The sequence below is a fragment of the Xiphophorus hellerii genome, chromosome 4 (assembly GCF_003331165.1).
Source record: "Xiphophorus hellerii strain 12219 chromosome 4, Xiphophorus_hellerii-4.1, whole genome shotgun sequence".
NCBI lineage: Eukaryota > Metazoa > Chordata > Actinopteri > Cyprinodontiformes > Poeciliidae > Xiphophorus > Xiphophorus hellerii.
The window spans coordinates 12506754-12521496 of NC_045675.1; the positions used below are offsets into that span (position 1 = coordinate 12506754).

The 14743-nt window shown below is 35.5% G+C and overlaps 1 protein-coding gene and 1 long non-coding RNA gene across 3 annotated transcripts; both read left to right on the forward strand.

Moving 5' to 3' along the window:
* Nucleotides 1-465: 465 nt before the first annotated feature.
* Nucleotides 466-8791, forward strand: LOC116718761 (phospholipase A2 inhibitor and Ly6/PLAUR domain-containing protein-like). 2 transcript variants are annotated; one of them, XM_032560986.1, is made up of 5 exons: nucleotides 466-556; nucleotides 849-965; nucleotides 1046-1198; nucleotides 1444-1545; nucleotides 8205-8791. In XM_032560986.1, the coding sequence occupies exons 1-5, from the start codon at nucleotides 511-513 to the stop codon at nucleotides 8453-8455; spliced, it is 669 nt and encodes a 222-aa protein (XP_032416877.1). In that variant the 5' UTR covers nucleotides 466-510; the 3' UTR covers nucleotides 8456-8791. The 2 variants fall into 2 exon arrangements, with proteins under 2 accessions (XP_032416877.1, XP_032416878.1); XM_032560987.1 differs by lacking the exon at nucleotides 8205-8791 and adding an exon at nucleotides 1649-2496.
* Nucleotides 8792-13990: 5199 nt separating this feature from the next.
* Nucleotides 13991-14702, forward strand: LOC116718787 (uncharacterized). The gene is made up of 3 exons (XR_004338983.1): nucleotides 13991-14103; nucleotides 14184-14336; nucleotides 14579-14702. It is a non-coding gene; the product is annotated as an uncharacterized LOC116718787 (long non-coding RNA).
* The last annotated feature ends 41 nt before the right edge of the window (nucleotides 14703-14743 follow it).

Below are 14743 nucleotides of genomic sequence, written 5' to 3' on the forward strand. Positions count from 1 at the left end.
ATACATAGGAATTTTCTCAGCATTGTAGTGTCAGGTAAAGGTAGGTCTCTCTGATTATGAACACCTAATTGTAGTTTGTAAGTGTTTGACAGATAGTTATTGTAGATTTCTTAGAAACATTTCTTAAACTGTAAGGGATGCTGGATCTTGGTCTGTGGGACCAAACAGACACATTTAACATTTTCTTGTACAATAAGTAAATAAATACTGTAGTTTATTTTCGTCACACTTATAAAAAAAATCTGAACAAACATCAAACAATTCATTTCTGAGAATCATGTCATATAACAATTTCTTTAGATTAGAGTACTGTGATAAAAGAAAGGCCTGTTTTTGATTGGCTAGTAGTGTGCTTCTTTTTACATACATTATGAATCTGCCAATCACAAGCAGGAGGATCTGCTTAGTTAGAGGAGGTGTAAAACTGAGAGTAGATCCCCTCCCAGAAAAACTTTCAATATATACTTTCAACTGAGAAAATTATCACTCACTTTGTGATCCATCAGCAAAATGTTCCTCTTCACTTTGGTGCTCGTGGTGCTGTTTCTACCGGAAGGCAAGTTTTTGATTATGATTAATATTATTCTAACATTTTAATATTTAGTATGATTTCATTAAACTTTGCTGTTCTCCTTTTCTCCCATTGAAAACTACAATAATAATCTAATTTCTGTTTGTCTTGTTAAACCTTTTAAACTTTTTCTTCCCTCTCTGTATTTTGTGATGATGTGATTCAGCCATTTTGTCTTGGTTAGGAAGAGGGTTTTGTTATTTAGAAAAATTTAATATCACGATTTCCTTCATACTTTGTTGACAATAAAAGTTCATTTTCTCTTTGTTTTAATTAGCTGACAACCTGAAATGTAAATGTGAACCTGGCCGCTATGGAACTTGCGCTCAGGAAACAACTGAATGTTCCTCACAGAACTATAGTTGTTTAGTAGCAACAGAAGTCACACTTGTAGGTACGTATTTGTGAGGTTTCCTGTTGATGATTCTTAGTTTGGGAACTCATCATTTTAAAATTTGTGTTCTTTAATTACAGGTGGTGCAAAGTCTGAGCACAACTCCAAAGGTTGCATTATGTCTGAACTGTGTCTTAATTACTCTGTCAACATTGGAGCTCACAGAATTGTACAAAACAGCAAATGCTGCAGTGAAGATCTCTGCAACGCCCAGATTAACTACACAAAACCTGGTAATTAATTAATTGATGGTATTTTTCAATACTTTGCACAATTTGAATTTGCAGTGCTCACAAACTTTTTTTAACTAACTATATATTTGGATTAAAAAACAGAATACACTTAGTTTGGTAATTCCAGCTTCATATACATGTTTTAGAAGAAACAAGTTGGTGACAAAAAATTAAAGCTTTTAAGAAAAAACTTATAATAATTCTTCATTTTTTTTAAAAACTGAATAACTATCTTTGTATCTTAGATTCCACTATAAATGGAAAAAAGTGCTACAGCTGTGATGAAGAAAACTGCATGAAAACCATTAACTGTGCAGGGGATGAAAACTACTGCATTAAAGTAACAGGTAAGAGGCCAACATGTTTGCATGCTTCATATTTATCATCACAAGAACATTAAGACCAGATCCAAATGTGTTTATGACATCATAACTATTTTCATTTTCACAGGACATAAACAAGGAGTAAGTTTCATGACGAAGGGATGTGGCTCTCAGTCGGCGTGCTCAGATAATTTTTCTTCAATGTTGAATCAGTTAACTTTACGGTTAACTGGATTCTTCACTCGAGCAAAGATTAGCTGCTGCCAGGGCAACTACTGCAACAGCGCCAGCAGCACCAGTCCCACCCTGCTGCTCCTGTTGGTGCCTCTGTTGTTTTCTAACTTTTTTTCTTAGCTCACAGAAGCTACTGAATTGCTGCCATGTTTTCCTTTTCATCACAATTCATTTTATAAACCTGTTCTTTTTATTTGATTCTATAGCTTGGTTAGCTAAGCAACATGTTATAATCAACAACATCCTCTATACTTTGTTGTTCTATACTAAAATAATCTTCCTCAATAAACACAATTTTTTTTTATTCTGGGTCCAGTACCGATCTGATTCTAAATGTTTAGTTTTGAAAAAATAAAATGACTTGAAGTTATAGATGTGGAATAAACATGTTTCATTTTCTTTGATTTAATATTAAAACTTGTTTTAATTAAAAGCTTTCAGAGCCCAAGATTGTAGAGTTTGAATGGAAAACTAACCAACATGAATGTAAAATTAAACCTGGAGAGACTCATACAGAGAGAAAGTAGCTGTCTTACTTTCTTAGCTGATAGAAATAATTGCATTGCTACCAGGTTTTCTTTTTATGCATAATTCATTTAATAAATCTGTTCTTTTTCTTTTCATTGATTCTCTATAAATTCACTAAGATAAGACCAAGCACAATTCTGTAAACATCCTCAATACTTCACTGCTGTTGTGCTCTAAAAACAAATCCTGCTGAATAAATGCATTAAAAAATAATTCTGTGTACTTTTCTGATTCTAAATGTTTATTTTTGAAACTGATGCAACTGAGGAAGATTGACTGAAATGATTTAAAATCGTGAACTGAAAGGCTGGGGGTAAAAGGAGAGAGGGAATAAAATTAGGTGTGAGTGAAGGATTTTTTTAAGATAACTGAATGGCTGTTGCCACATGAATAATTTGCTTTGTCAAAAAATGCATCCCTCCTCAAACATGAAGAAATAAAGAGTTAAGAGTGAAATAGCTTTTCCTACATAATCACCTGTTCTCTGTGCTAAAGGTATGAGTTTCATACCAACAGGACGATATTTGGGGAATATCGTCCAGTGTTAACCTTTTACAATCTAAAATTCTCACCACTTTCAAATACATAATGTTTTACATTTACTCAATTTAAATAGATTAATTTATCAAACATGTTTTATCCAAATGTTCAGAGGATCTTTGGACACTAATCCTGTCATTAGTGCATAAGTCCTCTATTTGTGCCAGACATAATCTAATTCAATGCAAACTTGTTTATTGCACTTATTATACTAAACACGTCTGGCCAAGTTTTACACCAACGTTTCTCCTGCCTGTGATAGAGGCCAACATTCTCCAGGCAAGTTGATCCACACTATCTGGCTTTGTCCTCAGCTTATTGGTCCAAAGATTCTGATGATGCACATTTATTTAATTTGTGAAGCATTTTATGTTAAAATATGTAAAAACTATTATCATTTTCTGTTTGATCTCTTTAATTAAACAGAATATTGAATAACTTGCTGTTTCTATACGTTTTGGATAATTCAAGGTTCAAACTACTAACCTTGAGCTATCAAGGTTAGTAGTTTGTTATAAACAACCAGACTACATGGCAAGATGTAATCATGGAACTGTGCTAATAAATATTCAAACTATATCAGTTTTTCCTGTAAAATCAGATCGTTTTGTTATTTTGGGGATCAAACAGATTATTTGTGCTTAAAGCTCACAAATGTCTTGAAATGGCTCTTGGCTCACACCTCTGCTTTATTCTCTAACTGCAGCAAAGTGCTGGAAACTGGTTTCATTGGACACAAGATTTCCTCTTCTGCAAGACTAAAGGACCAACAATGAATCATGTTCATTTAAAAATCTGTGAGCTGTAATCATCAGTCTTTAAAATTAAAGCATAAAGCATAAAATCCACTGTGATGAACCTTGGTGTAAATTCAAACTGGAAGATGCTTTTCTTTTCATCTGCTCAGTCAATCACCTCATCATGCGCCTCCTTCCCATCTACGCCGATCTCGTCTGGGTCGGGCCTGGTTAATACTTGAATGGGAGACTGCCTGGGAATACCAGGTGCTGGAAGCTTTTACTGGCTCTTTTGCTAAAATGTGAAAGATGATACTAAAGCAAAAATGTATCACAGCAGAGGTAAGAATACATGTAGAAGTGGTCAGTGGTTAGTTAAAGAGTGTGAAAATGCAAAAGTCTTTAGTGCCCCCTGGTGGTGGCAAAAGCACCTGATATAGTAATACCAGGTGCGGTAAGATGTAGCCACCACCAGGGGGCACTAACAACTCTTTAACTCCACATTTTCACACTTTATAAATTCGGCACGGATCAGAAACTTCTGCATTTATTCATACCTCTGACACATGTTGCTTCAATGTTATCTTTCACAAAATATATTTTTGCTAATAAACATTTAGAATCAGATTTTTTTATATATTTTGGTCTTTGTTTACTAAATTTATAGAGAATCAGCTCAAAGAAAAAGAGCAGACTTATTAAATTAAATATGCTTAAAAAGAAAACATGGCAGCAATGCTGTTGTTTCTATAAGCTACGAACATGAGACAGAAAATAACAGTGACAGCAACAGGACCAGCAGGGGGCGTACTGGCACTGCTGGTCCTGTTGCAGTAGTCGTCCTGGCAACAGCTAAACTGATCTGCATCTAACAGATCCATCTCCTGCTGCATTCACTGTGAAGATGAAAATAAAGTTTTGTTGTCAGTAACATGTTTGTTTCTGGTCTTAGCAGGATAAATACTCATTATGTAAAAACATGATATTCTCTTTCCTGATACTGTGATGCAGGAGTTTTCATTCCCTTCACAGTTGAGGGATTTCATGCAGTTTTCTCCTTCACAGCTGAAGAACTTTTATCCATTTGGGTTGAACTTCTAGTCTAAAGAACTGCAGAATCATAACAATTTTTTCTTCAAAGCTCTCACTTTTTTTTATTGTCACCAGCTCGTTTCACCCAAATATCTGCATAGGTATGGAGCTAAATTGGTGCCACAAAGGTTCTTCAGAAGAAAAAAAAATGAAACTGGGAAAAACGTTTGAAATTAAAAAATAACATTTGAAACTAAGAAAATATTCAAAACTACTTTTCAGATTTAAGGTATTTTTGAGCTTCAGATATGTCCATTTTTTTCAGATTCAAACTTCTGGCCCTGTTTTGGCCTGGGTGGCTGGACCTCGGATGACAAGGACATGGACTCATGACTGACAGCTGGACAACTGCAGTCATTGTGTTTGAATCTGTAAAAAATAACAATAATAAATCTCTGGAATCAAAAAAAACATTAAATCTGAAAAGTAGTTTGGAGTATTTCTGTCAGGTTCAAATCTTTTTCTCCTATTGAACAAACTTTATGGCCCCAATTTAACTTCATACTAGAATCACAACACTAAGTGTATTATACATTTTCCAGTACTGCCAATTGACCAAGGTAAAAAAATAATTATAAAACATGGGTTACATATTAAATATTTATTTCATACAGAAACAAATCAGACAAAACTAGAGTTATTAATCAGTTAAAGCCATCTTTATAAAGTCAAATATGTACATCACATATACTAGTGCATGATGATTGCTCTGCTGGTCACTGTCATCGTCTCTCTACATCTAACAGCTGCCTAAAATATAGGCTGTGTTCACACTGCAGTCTGAAGTGACCCAATTCTGATTTTTTGTCAAATCAGATTTTTTTGCTGTGACCTTTTACATTTCCCAATTAATGCGACCTGTATGTGATCTACTGTGAACGGCAATAGACCTGAAAGTGTCCCGTATGCCCAGTAGAGGGCGCAATAAGGTCACACATAGAAAGCTGGCTCATTGTTTTGCCAACCGCCATAAAGAAGAAGAAGAAGCGCTCAGTGTTTGTGGAGGTAAACATGGATGCTAACAATGGAGCAAAGCTTATGATTTTGAAGTTGTTGACTGACAGGAGCAACATATTAACAACTTAATCCTCATTATTGTTCATCATGGTTGTTGTTTTTCTTCCCGCTTACGAAGACTAGTGAGATTTGTTGAGTATCAGTGACGTTAACGTCTGATGAACACGGCCTTTAAGATTCAGGTCACATTTGAAAAGATCGGATACGAATCAAATACACAAGTTGCCTGGGTCGCTTTCGAAAAAATGCGACCTGTATTCAGACTATCAGCTATAGGTCGCATTACGGCAAAAAAAAAAAAAAAAAAAAAACAGGAAGTGGAAACTGCAGTGCTTATGATGAGCGTAATATGCTTCACTTAGCACCTTGATATGAAAAATAGGAACTTGAACTTTGGGTTTAAATTCAAGTTCCTATCGCTATGCAAACCCTCCACACCTTCTGACCTCCTGTATGCAAAAATCTACATATAATTGCTTTGAATTATACTATTATACTCAAAAGCAATCATTGCATGTACACATGCACATACTCACACAAAGAACCGTTGTTCACTTGGAGTTTTCAGGATTTCAACAGGTGATTGTTTTAACTGAGTTAAATATGAACAAACTGTCTTCAAAAACTCAATAAAGTTCACAGTTTCCTAACGTTGAAGTCCAGAATGAACGTGTTCAAAGCATCCAAGTTTATAGAAAGCCATCAAGCTCACATATACATAAAATATGACTTTTAGCACCTAAACAGCTCTTTATCTGTGAGCTGCACATGTGGTTTTTGTGTTCAACGTCTGCAGGCTGTTCTTGAGAAAACATCTCAACTCATTATCGTTTCTTCCCGTGTGAAGAACTACAGCTAAGCTCCCTCAGCACATTCAGGCTAGCTTGGCTCCGCTTAACCGATCCTAGGAAGACGCCGCTGACCGCAGTACCAGGACAGGCCTGCGCTGGGCTCGGTAAGTGCTTGGAAAGAAACATTTCTTCAGTTAAACAGGCGTTTGAAGCAGCTACCGCGTAAAGGCGGGCTGCTTTTATAGCTACTTTGTTTTAATTAACGGAGCAACTAGCATTTGTGTTGCCTAAGCTAACGCGTTAAGGCGGGCTTGGGCACATTTAATATTTTTTGCTGCAATAATTAAATACTCAGACTTATAAAAAACAATCTAGACAAACATCAAGGATTTTACCAGATAATTATTTTTTGAGAAGAGCTCATATCATACAGCAATTTCCTTGTATTCAATTAGAGCGCTGTGATTGGATAAAAAAATGGCCTGTTTTTCAGTGGGCTTCTTTTTGCATCCACTACAAATCTGCCAGTCACAAACAGGAAGATCTGCTTATTTAGGGGAGGTGTAAAACTGGGAGTAGATCCCCTCCAAGGAAATCCTGTAATCCACCAGCAAAATGTTCCTCTTCACTTTGGTGCTCGTGGTGCTGTTTCTACCGGAAGGCAAGTTTTTGATTACGATTAATATTATTCTAACATTGCATTATTTAGTGTGATTTCATTAAATTTAGATTTTCTCCCATTAAAAATTACAATAATAATCTCTTTTCTACTTTTCTTGTTAAACCTTTCAAACTTTTTCTTCCCTCTCTCTATTTTGTGCTGATGTGATTCAGCCATTTTGTCTTTGTTAAGAAGAGGATTTTGGCATTTAGAAATAATTTTATATAATTATTTCCTTCATACTTTTCTTGACAATAAATGTTCATTTTCTCTTTGTTTTAATTAGCTGACAACCTGAAATGTAAATGTGAACCTGACCCCTATGGAACCTGCGCTAATGAAACAATTGAATGTCCCTCAAAGTACGATCGTTGTTCAGCAACAACAAAAGGCTATTATTTTGGTACGTATTTGTGAGGTTTCCTGTTGATGATTCTTAGTTTGGGAACTCATCATTTTAAAATTTGTGTTCTTTAATTACAGGTGGTGCAAAGTCTGAGCGGAACTCCAAAGGTTGCTTTACGTCTGAACTGTGTATTAACTTCTCTGTCAACTATGGAGTTTACAGAATTGTACAAAACATCAGGTGCTGCAGTGAAGATCTCTGCAACGCCCACATTGTCTACACAAAACTTGGTAATTAATTCATTGATTATGTTTTTCAATACTTTGCACAATTTGAATTTGCAGTGCTCACAAACTTTTTTAACTAACTATAGATTTGGATTAAAAAACAGAATACACTTAGTTTGGTAATTCCAGCTTCATATACATGTTTTAGAAGAAACAAGTTGGTGACAAAAAAATTAAAGCTTTTAAGAAAAAATTATAATAATTCTTACTTTCTTTTAAACTGAATAACTATCTCTGTATTTTAGTCTCCACTCCAAATAGAAAAAAGTGCTTCAGCTGTGATGAAGAAAACTGCATGAAAACCGTTAAATGTGCAAGGAATGAAAACTACTGCGTTAATGTAACAGGTAAGAGGCCAACATGTTTGCATGCTTCATATTTATCATCACAAGAACATTAAGACCAGATACAAATGTGTTACTTGCATCATAACTATTTTCATTTTCACAGGACATGCAGTAGGAGTAAGTTTCATGATGAAGGGATGTGTCTCTAAGTCGGTGTGCTCAGATCATTTTTCTTCAGTGATGAGTCAGTTAACTTCACAGCACCCTGGAGCAAAGGTTAGCTGCTGCCGGGGCAACTACTGCAACGGCGCCAGCAGCACCAGCAGCCCAAGCAGCAAAAGCAGCGCCAGCAGCACCAGTCCCACCCTGCTGCTCCTGTTGGTGCCTCTGTTGTTTTCTAACTTATTTTCTTAGCTCACAGAAGCTACTGAATTGCTGCCATGTTTTCTTTTTAATCACAATTCATTTTCTAAACCTGTTCTTTTTATTTGATTCTATAGCTTGGTTAGCTAAGCAACATGTTATAATCAACAACATCCTCTATACTTTGTTGTTCTATACTAAAATAATCTTCCTCAATAAACACATTTTTTTCTTATTCTGGGTCCAGTACCGATCTGATTCTAAATGTTTAGTTTTGAAAAAATAAATTGACTTGAAGTTACAGATGTGGACTAAACATGTTTCATTTTCTTTGATTTAATATTAAAACTTTTTATTAATCAAAGAAAAGTTCAAAGCTTTCAGAGCCCAAGATTGTAAAGTTTGAATGGAAAACTAACCAACATGAATGTAAAATTCAACCTGGAGAGACTCATACAGAGAGAAAGTAGCTGTCTTACTTTCTTAGCTGATAGAAATAATTGCATTGCTACCAGGTTTTCTTTTTATGCATAATTCATTTAATAAATCTGTTTTTTCTTTTCATTGATTCTCTATAAATTCACTAAGATAAAACCAAGCACAATTCTGTAAACATCCTCAATACTTCACTGCTGTTGTGCTCTAAAAACAAATCCTGCTGAATAAATGCATTAAAAAATAATTCTGTGTACTTTTCTGATTCTAAATGTTTATTTTTGAATCTGATGCAACTGAGGAAGATTGACTGAAATGATTTAAAAACATGAACTGAAAGGCTGGGGGTAAAAGGAGAGAGGGAATAAAATTAGGTGTGAGTGAAGGATTTTTTAAGATAACTGAATGGCTGTTGCCACATGAATAATTTGCTTTGTCAAAAAATGCATCCCTCCTCAAACATGAAGAAATAAAGAGTTAAGAGTGAAATAGCTTTTCCTACATAATCACCTGTTCTCTGAGCTAAAGGTATGAGTTTCATAACAACAGGACAATATTTGGGGAATATCGTCCAGCTTTAACCTTTTACGATCTAAAACTCTCACCACTTTCAAATACATAATGTTTTACATTTACTCAATTTAAATAGATTAATTTATCAAACATGTTTTATCCAAATGTTCAGAGGATCTTTGGACACTAATCCTGTCATTAGTGCATAAGTCCTCTATTTGTGCCAGACATAATCTAATTCAATGCAAACTTGTTTATTGCACTTATTATACTAAACACGTCTGGCCAAGTTTTACACCAACGTTTCTCCTGCCTGTGATGGAGGCCAACATTCTCCAGGCAAGTTGATCCACACTATCTGGCTTTGTCCTCAGCTTATTGGTCCAAAGATTCTGATGATGCACATTTATTTAATTTGTGAAGCATTTTATGTTAAAATGTGTAAAAACTATTATCATTTTCTGTTTGATCTCTTTAATTAAACAGAATATTGAATAACTTGCTGTTTCTATACGTTTTGGTTAATTCAAGGTTCAAACTACTAACCTTGAGCTATCAAGGTTAGTAGTTTGTTATAAACAACCAGACTACATGGCAAGATGTAATCATGGAACTGTGCTAATAAATATTCAAACTATATCAGTTTTTCCTGTAAAATCAGATCGTTTTGTTATTTTGGGGATCAAACAGATTATTTGTGCTTAAAGCTCACAAATGTCTTGAAATGGCTCTTGGCTCACACCTCTGCTTTATTCTCTAACTGCAGCAAAGTGCTGGAAACTGGTTTCATTGGACACAAGATTTCCTCTTCTGCAAGACTAAAGGACCAACAATGAATTATGTTCATTTAAAAATCTGTGAGCTGTAATCATCAGTCTTTAAAATTAAAGCATAAAGCATAAAGTGCACTGTGATGAACCTTGGTGTAAATTCAAACTGGAAGATGCTTTTCTTTTCATCTGCTCAGTCAATCACCTCATCATGCGCCTCCTTCCCATCTACGCCGATCTCGTCTGGGTCGGGCCTGGTTAATACTTGAATGGGAGACTGCCTGGGAATACCAGGTGCTGGAAGCTTTTACTGGCTCTTTTGCTAAAATGTGAAAGATGATACTAAAGCAAAAATGTATCACAGCAGAGGTAAGAATACATGTAGAAGTGGTCAGTGGTGAGTTAAAGAGTGTGAAAATGCAAAAGTCTTTAGTGCCCCCTGGTGGTGACAAAAGCACCTGATATAGTAATACCAGGTGCGGTAAGATGTAGCCACCACCAGGGGGCACTAACAACTCTTTAACTCCACATTTTCACACTTTATAAATTCGGCACAGATCAAAAACTTCTGCGTTTATTCATACCTCTGACACATGTTGCTTCAATGTTATCTTTCACAAAATATATTTTTGCTAATAAACATTTAGAATCAGAATTTTTTATATATTTTGGTCTTTGTTTACTAAATTTATAGAGAATCAGCTACAAAAAAGAGCAGACTTATTAAATGAAATATGCTTAAAAAGAAAACATGGCAGCAATGCTGTTGTTTCTATAAGCTACGAACATGAGACAGAAAATAACAGTGACAGCAACAGGACCAGCAGGGGGCGTACTGGCACTGCTGGTCCTGTTGCAGTAGTCGTCCTGGCAACAGCTAAACTATTCTGCATCTAACAGATCCATCTCCTGCTGCATTCACTGTGAAGATGAAAATAAAGTTATGTTGTCAGTAACGTGTTTGTTTCTGGTCTTAGCAGGATAAATACTCATTATGTAAAAACATGATATTCTCTTTCCTGATACTGTGATGCAGGAGTTTTCATTCCCTTCACAGTTGAGGGATTTCATGCAGTTTTCTCCTTCACAGCTGAAGAACTTTTTTCCATTTGGGTTGAACTTCAAGTCTAAAGAACTGCAGAATCATAACAATTTTTTCTTCAAAGCTCTCACTTTTTTTTATTGTCACCAGTTCCTTTCACCCAAAATATCTGCATAGGTATGGAGCTAAATTGGGACCACAAAGGTTCTTCAGAAGAAAAAAAAATGAAACTGGGAAAAACGTTTGAAATTAAAAAATAACATTTGAAACTAAGAAAATATTCAAAACTACTTTTCAGATTTAAGGTATTTTTGAGCTTATGTCCATTTTTTTCAGATTCAAACTTCTGGCCCTGTTTTGGCCTGGGTGGCTGGACCTCGGATGACAAGGACATGGACTCATGACTGACAGCTGGACAACTGCAGTCATTGTGTTTGAATCTGTAAAAAATAATAATAATAAATCTCTGGAATCAAAAAAAACATTAAATCTGAAAAGTAGTTTGGAGTATTTCTGTCAGGTTCAAATCTTTTTCTCCTATTGAACAAACTTTATGGCCCCAATTTAACTTCATACTAGAATCACAACACTAAGTGTATTATACATTTTCCAGTACTGCCAATTGACCAAGGTAAAAAAATAACAATAAAACATGGGTTACATATTAAATATTTATTTCATACAGAAACAAATCAGACAAAAGTAGAGTTATTAATCAGTTAAAGCCATCTTTATAAAGTCAAATATGTACATCACATAGTGCATGATGATTGCTCTGCTGGTCACTGTCATCGTCTCTCTACATCTAACAGCTGCCTAAAATATAGGCTGTGTTCACACTGCAGTCTGAAGTGACCCAATTCTGATTTTTTGTCAAATCAGATTTTTTTGCTGTGACCTTTTACATTTCCCAATTAATGCGACCTGTATGTGATCTACTGTGAACGGCAATAGACCTGAAAGTGTCCCGTATGCCCAGTAGAGGGCGCAATAAGGTCACACATAGAGAGAGAGCTCATTGTTTTGCCAACCGCCATAAAGAAGAAGAAGAAGCGCTCAGTGTTTGTGGAGGTAAACATGGATGCTAACAGTGGAGCAAAGCTTATTATTTTGAAGTTGTTGACCGACAGGAGCAACATATTAACAACTTAATCCTCATTATTGTCCATCATGGTTGTTGTTTTTCTTCCCGCTTACGAAGACTAGTGAGATTTGTTGAGTATCAGTGAAATTAACGTCTGATGAACACGGCCTTTAAGATTCAGGTCACATTTGAAAAGATCGGATACGAATCAAATACACAAGTTGCCTGGGTCGCTTTCGAAAAAATGCGACCTGTGTTCAGACTATCAGCTATAGGTCGCATTACGGCAAAAAAAAAAAAAAAAAAAAACAGGAAGTGGAAACTGCAGTGCTTATGATGAGCGTAATATGCTTCACTTAGCACCTTGATATGAAAAATAGGAACTTGAATTTTGGGTTTAAATTCAAGTTCCTATCGCTATGCAAACCCTCCACACCTTCTGACCTCCTGTATGCAAAAATCTACATATAATTGCTTTGAATTGTACTATTATACTCAAAAGCAATCATTGCATGTACACATGCACATACTCACACAAAGACCCGTTGTTCACTTGGAGTTTTCAGGATTTCAACAGGTGATTGTTTTAACTGCAGTTAAATATGAACAAACTGTCTTCAAAAACTCAATAAAGTTCACAGTTTCCTAACGTTGAAGTCCAGAATGAACGTGTTCAAAGCATCCAAGTTTATAGAAAGCCATCAAGCTCACATATACATAAAATATGACTTTTAGCACCTAAACAGCTCTTTATCTGTGAGCTGCACATGTGGTTTTTGTGTTCAACGTCTGCAGGCTGTTCTTGAGAAAACATCTCAACTCATTATCGTTTCTTCCCGTGTGAAGAACTACAGCTAAGCTCCCTCAGCACATTCAGGCTAGCTTGGCTCCGCTTAACCGATCCTAGGAAGACGCCGCTGACCGCAGTACCAGGACAGGCCTGCGCTGGGCTCGGTAAGTGCTTGGAAAGAAACATTTCTTCAGTTAAACAGGCGTTTGAAGCAGCTACCGCGTAAAGGCGGGCTGCTTTTATAGCTACTTTGTTTTAATTAACGGAGCAACTAGCATTTGTGTTTGCTAAGCTAACGCGTTAAGGCGGGCTTGGGCACATTTAATATTTTTTGCTGCAATAATTAAATACTCAGACTTATAAAAACAATCTAGACAAACATCAAGGATTTTACTAGATAATTATTTTTTCAGAAGAGCTCATATCATACAGCAATTTCCTTGTATTCATTTAGAGCGCTGTGATTGGATAAAAAAAAATGGCCTGTTTTTCATTGGGCTTCTTTTTGCATCCACTACAAATCTGCCAGTCACAAACAGGAGGATCTGCTTATTTAGGGGAGGTGTAAAACTGGGAGTAGATCCCCTCCAAGGAAATCATGTGATCCATCAGCAAAATGTTCCTCTTCCCTTTGATGCTCGTGGTGCTGTTTCTACCGGAAGGCAAGTTTTTGATTATGATTAATATTATTCTAACATTGCATTATTTAGTGTGATTTCATTAAATTTAGATTTTCTCCCATTAAAAACAACAATAATAATCTCTTTTCTACTTTTCTTGTTAAACCTTTCAAACTTTTTCTTCCCTCTCTGTATTTTGTGCTGATGTGATTCAGCCATTTTGTCTTGGTTAAGAAGAGGATTTTGGCATTTAGAAATAATTTTATATAATAGTTTCCTTCAAACTTTTGTTGACAATAAAAGTTCATTTTCTCTTTGTTTTAATTAGCTGACAACCTGAAATGTAAATGTGAATCTGGCCTCTATGGATCCTGCGCTAAGGAAACAACTGAATGTCCCTCAAAGTACGATCGTTGTTCAGCAGCAACACAAGGCTATTTTTCAGGTACGTATTTGTGAGGTTTCCTGTTGATGATTCTTAGTTTGGGAACTCATCATTTTAAAATTTGTGTTCTTTAATTACAGATGATAAGGTTTCTGAGCGGAACTACAAAGGTTGCATTATGTCTGAACTGTGTCTTAACTACTCTGTCAACTATGGAGTTTACAGAATTGTACAAAACAGCAGGTGCTGCAGTGAAGATCTCTGCAACGCCCAGATTAACTACACAAAACCTGGTAATTAATTCCCTGATTATGTTTTTCAATACTTTGCACAAATTGAATTTGCAGTGCTCACAAACTTTTTTTAACTAACTATAGATTTGGATTAAAAAACAGAATACACTTAGTTTGGTAATTCCAGCTTCATATACATGTTTTAGGAGAAACAAGTTGGTGACAAAAAATGTAAGCTTTTAAGAAAAAATTATAATAATTCTTAATTTCTTTTAAACTGAATAACTATCTCTGTATCTTAGTCTCCACTCCAAATGGAAAAAAGTGCTTGAGCTGTGACGGAAAAAACTGCATGAAAACCCTTAACTGTGCAGGGGATGAAAACTACTGCATTAAAGTAACAGGTAAGAGGCCAACATGTTTGCATGCTTCATATTTATCATCACAAGAACATTATGACCAGATCC

Excerpts from the sequence above, each read along its gene's own strand:
- LOC116718761 (XM_032560986.1), top strand. The coding sequence starts at position 511 with ATGTTCCTCTTCACTTTGGTGCTCGTGGTGCTGTTTCTACCGGAAG. Across the intron at positions 557-848 it reads GGTGCTGTTTCTACCGGAAG|CTGACAACCTGAAATGTAAA; the intron begins GCAAGTTTTTGA and ends TGTTTTAATTAG. Across the intron at positions 1,199-1,443 it reads GATTAACTACACAAAACCTG|ATTCCACTATAAATGGAAAA; the intron begins GTAATTAATTAA and ends TTTGTATCTTAG.